This window comes from Pediculus humanus, genomic scaffold, assembly GCF_000006295.1.
Source record: "Pediculus humanus corporis 1103172107383 genomic scaffold, whole genome shotgun sequence".
Taxonomy (NCBI): Eukaryota; Metazoa; Arthropoda; class Insecta; order Psocodea; family Pediculidae; genus Pediculus; species Pediculus humanus.
Window position 1 is genome coordinate 54,249 of NW_002987010.1, and position 3,672 is coordinate 57,920.

The 3,672-nt window shown below is 25.4% G+C and overlaps 1 protein-coding gene across 1 annotated transcript in view; it reads right to left on the reverse strand.

The window, feature by feature from the left end:
- Positions 1-1,125: 1,125 nt before the first annotated feature.
- Positions 1,126-3,672, reverse strand: part of Phum_PHUM029040 (5'-AMP-activated protein kinase catalytic subunit alpha-2, putative) — a gene marked incomplete at both ends in the record, with an annotated part of 2,686 nt that continues 139 nt past the window's right edge. The window contains 8 exons of the mRNA XM_002422973.1: positions 1,126-1,208; positions 1,400-1,565; positions 1,653-1,807; positions 1,915-2,249; positions 2,336-2,441; positions 2,625-2,831; positions 2,919-3,063; positions 3,219-3,433. Of these exons, the coding sequence (XP_002423018.1) occupies positions 1,126-1,208; positions 1,400-1,565; positions 1,653-1,807; positions 1,915-2,249; positions 2,336-2,441; positions 2,625-2,831; positions 2,919-3,063; positions 3,219-3,433 (1,412 nt within the window). The remainder of the gene's footprint in view (positions 1,209-1,399; positions 1,566-1,652; positions 1,808-1,914; positions 2,250-2,335; positions 2,442-2,624; positions 2,832-2,918; positions 3,064-3,218; positions 3,434-3,672) is intronic.

Sequence of the window (3,672 nt, forward strand, 5' to 3'; positions counted from 1 at the left end):
TGATAGCATCAGCTCCCACAGTATAAACACATTTGAAGCTATAATTACTGGAATCAAGGCTCCATTTTTTAAAAAATCAACAAAGGCCCAATATGAGCCCGACACAATTTTAATTTTCTACTACAATGTCTTCTTAATATTGAAAAACCACAACGGTTTTCCTTCGAAGAGAAAACAGGTTGTCCAACTTTTACAAAAATCTTAAATCGCGCCTAGTATTTAAAATTAATATTTTTCTTTTAATTGTTTTTACAAAATTTAATACTTAACAATTTTTTAATTTTATTAAAGATTATTGAAGTCTGAATAAAATTAATTACAAACCTTAAGTATACTGAAAGAGCAGTATTTTAAAATAGTGTTTAAATGGTGCCTTTCTTTGTTTAATCGATAACCTTTTTTCATTGTCTCATATTATTATCAAGTAAAACATAAAAATTCAAAAAGATTATTAATATGAAAATAAGTGACTATATTATTAATAGTGAAAAAAATTGACTATGAAAATAAGTGCAATGCGTAAAATAACAGTAAATTATTTATAAATCTTTATATTTGTAAATAATTTTCTAACTGGCTTCCATCTGCATCAATGGTACGTCTTAGTATTCTTCCCGAAAAAATTTTTCAAATTAAAAATGAGCTTTCTTAAGTTGTTTCAAGTAGAGACGTGTAAGGAGAAAACAAGAAATATTATTGTCGTTAAGGACTTTGTTGTAATTTAGTCAAATGTTAAAGAACAAATTCTTTTTCTCAAGTGGTTTTCGAAGATACAGTGATCTGTAATGAACTGCAATTTTATTCTTTAGTACATTCAATTGTTTAAATAAATGATCTTGATCCCAAGACTAAACAATAATTATGTAAATTTCAGAAAAATATAAAAAAAAAACATAATATAAATATAAATATCTATTTATAAACCAACAACAAGTTAATTTTATATATTTACAAAAAAAAAAAAAACAACTATTTAATTACTTTTCACGAAAAAAAAAAAAAATAACAAAAATTTTAACTAATGAATAATACTATAAACTGTATATAAATAATAAAAGAACCGCGCTGTACAGTCAAAAATATCCCAAAACTTGTTAAACTGACTCTTACAATTTTTTATTTATTTCAACGAGCCAACTGAGTGATAAGAGCAGCACACATTTCAAAAAATTCCATTGTATGATGCCCCGCTGTTTGTTGCAAAGGATCTAAAAAAAAAAATTTTTTAAATAATTTATAATTTTAAATATTTTTAAAAATTTAAATGAAAATAACTTTAACCTACCAAACCCTCCCTTGTAAACTATAAAAATATGAATTACAAATGAGAAATAAATATTTAAATAAAAGGTAAAAAGTTAGGTAATACGTTTAAAGGATATTTTTAAAATTTACACACCTGCCGATAGTGATTCTGCTTCCTCTGAATCTGAACTGAGACTTTTAAAATCTAAAAGATAACTTTTAAAATCTACTTGATAAAGTTGCAAAGACATTTTTGTAAAACCATTAACACTGTGTTTTCGCCGGACTCTAACGTGGTACGGATTTATTACTTTCCATTCCTAAAAGTATCAAAGTTAAATTTAATTTTTCAGTTTACGATTTCCACAAGAATTTTTTTAATTACCAAAAAAAAAAATTAAGCTTACAAAATCTAAAGCTTTCATGGCTCTATAAACTTCATTCATGATATCGTGAGGTTTACTTTGAGAACGAATTCCTAAATGCCATTTGGCTCTTTTTACAGGCGTACCTTTTGGAATTAATCTTTCACTAGACTGAGAAGTTAAAGAGCTACTCAAAACTCTTTCACGAAGAGCTAAATTAAAAAAATTGAAATAAATCAAGTATATTTTTAAAAACCAATATCAGCATTATAAATATTATTTAAGGTTAAGAAAAAAAACTTACGAGCTATTCTTTCCGGGTGAGGGCGAACAGGACTAGGATTCATTTCGTTCGGTGAAAATGATGCTGGAGGAGGGCTACTAGCAACATAAAAATCTTTTAATTCCGCTTTAGCAGCTTCATCTGCTATTCTCTTATTATCAATTATTAAATGATAAGCTATGGCTAATTGATCATGAGGATCTCCATTAAGAAGAGCACTATGAACTTCTCCCTCTTTTACACCAAATTTTTCGCATACTTCAATAATAGCATCAGTATCAATAACTGATGAATCTTGTTCGACTGGAGATGGAAACAAATAAGCTGGTAATTCTTTTTGAAACCAATCATGTTTTCTGAAAAAAAAATAAATAAACAAATAAATAAAACAATTATAAAATAATAAAAAACTTATAAAGTAACCACACTATATTTTGTTTACTTTATATCATCTATTGAAGCTCTTTTGATTGGATCTATTTGTAGCATATGACATAATAAACTTACAACTGATTTGTTCAAGTATTCTGGTATTGGAAATATTCCAGCTGTAAAAAAGTTAATCATTTATCATTTATTAAAACTTATTTTATTATTATGTCTTGGACTAAATGCATAGTATAAAATGAATTAAAGCAATTATTAACAAATTTCATCAATCTGTTTTTTTTTTTAAGAGATAACTATTGTTCTTTAAAAAAAAACCACCAAGCAAAATAATTTTTACTCACATTTAATTTTTTTAAATAAAGTTGGCACATGTTCATCATCAAAAGGCAGAGTTCCACAGAGAAGAGCATATAAAATAACACCACAACTCCAAATATCAACTTCAGGACCTGCATATAATTTCCCCGATATTACTTCTGGAGCAGCATAATTTGGTGATCCACAACTTGTTCTTAAAAATTCACCATCCATCATCATATTTGACAAACCTTTCAAAAAAATTAATTAATTAAATAAAAAAAAAATTATATTTGCAAACCAACTTGTTAACTTTCTTGTATTTCTTGTTAACTTACCAAAATCTGCAATTTTAACATGCAAATTGTGATCGAGTAAAAGATTCTCAGGTTTTAAATCCCTGTGAACAACCATATGCCTATGACAATAATCAACTCCTGATATAATTTGTTGAAAAAATCTCCTGGCTTCATGTTCTTTGAGCTAGAAAAAAATTAAATATATAAAGTTAAATTTAAAAAAAGTTTATTTTATCTAAAACAATTAAACTATTCCAAATTCTTATCTCTTATTCATTTCTTAATCAGCTGATTAAACTTAAAAAAAAATTATTATAATTTTACCTTTCCATGATCTACAATATAATCAAATAATTCTCCTCCTGAAACATATTCCATAATCATAAAAATATCTGTCGGAGTAGAAATTACTTGATACAGTTTAATTATGTGTGGATGTCTAAACAATTTTAAATTTTGAATTTCTCTTCTAATTTTTCCAACAACATCTAGGCTTTTGATTTTTTGTCTATTTAATATTTTAACTGCTACTTTATGTTTAGTTAATTGATGTTCTCCAACTGAAAAATTATTAAATATTTTTACATTTATAAATAATCAAATATTTTTTTAATATCAAGGTAACTTATAACAAGAAAGTTGTCAAGTAAGTGTTTTTAATATATTGACAAAATGATTTTCAAAAAATACAAGTTTGCATAAGTCAAAAAATTTTTTCAAAAGGGAAAATGAATAATAATTTAAAACATTATTCTTTGTAAAATATTAACTAAGACAAATAAATAAAATCATG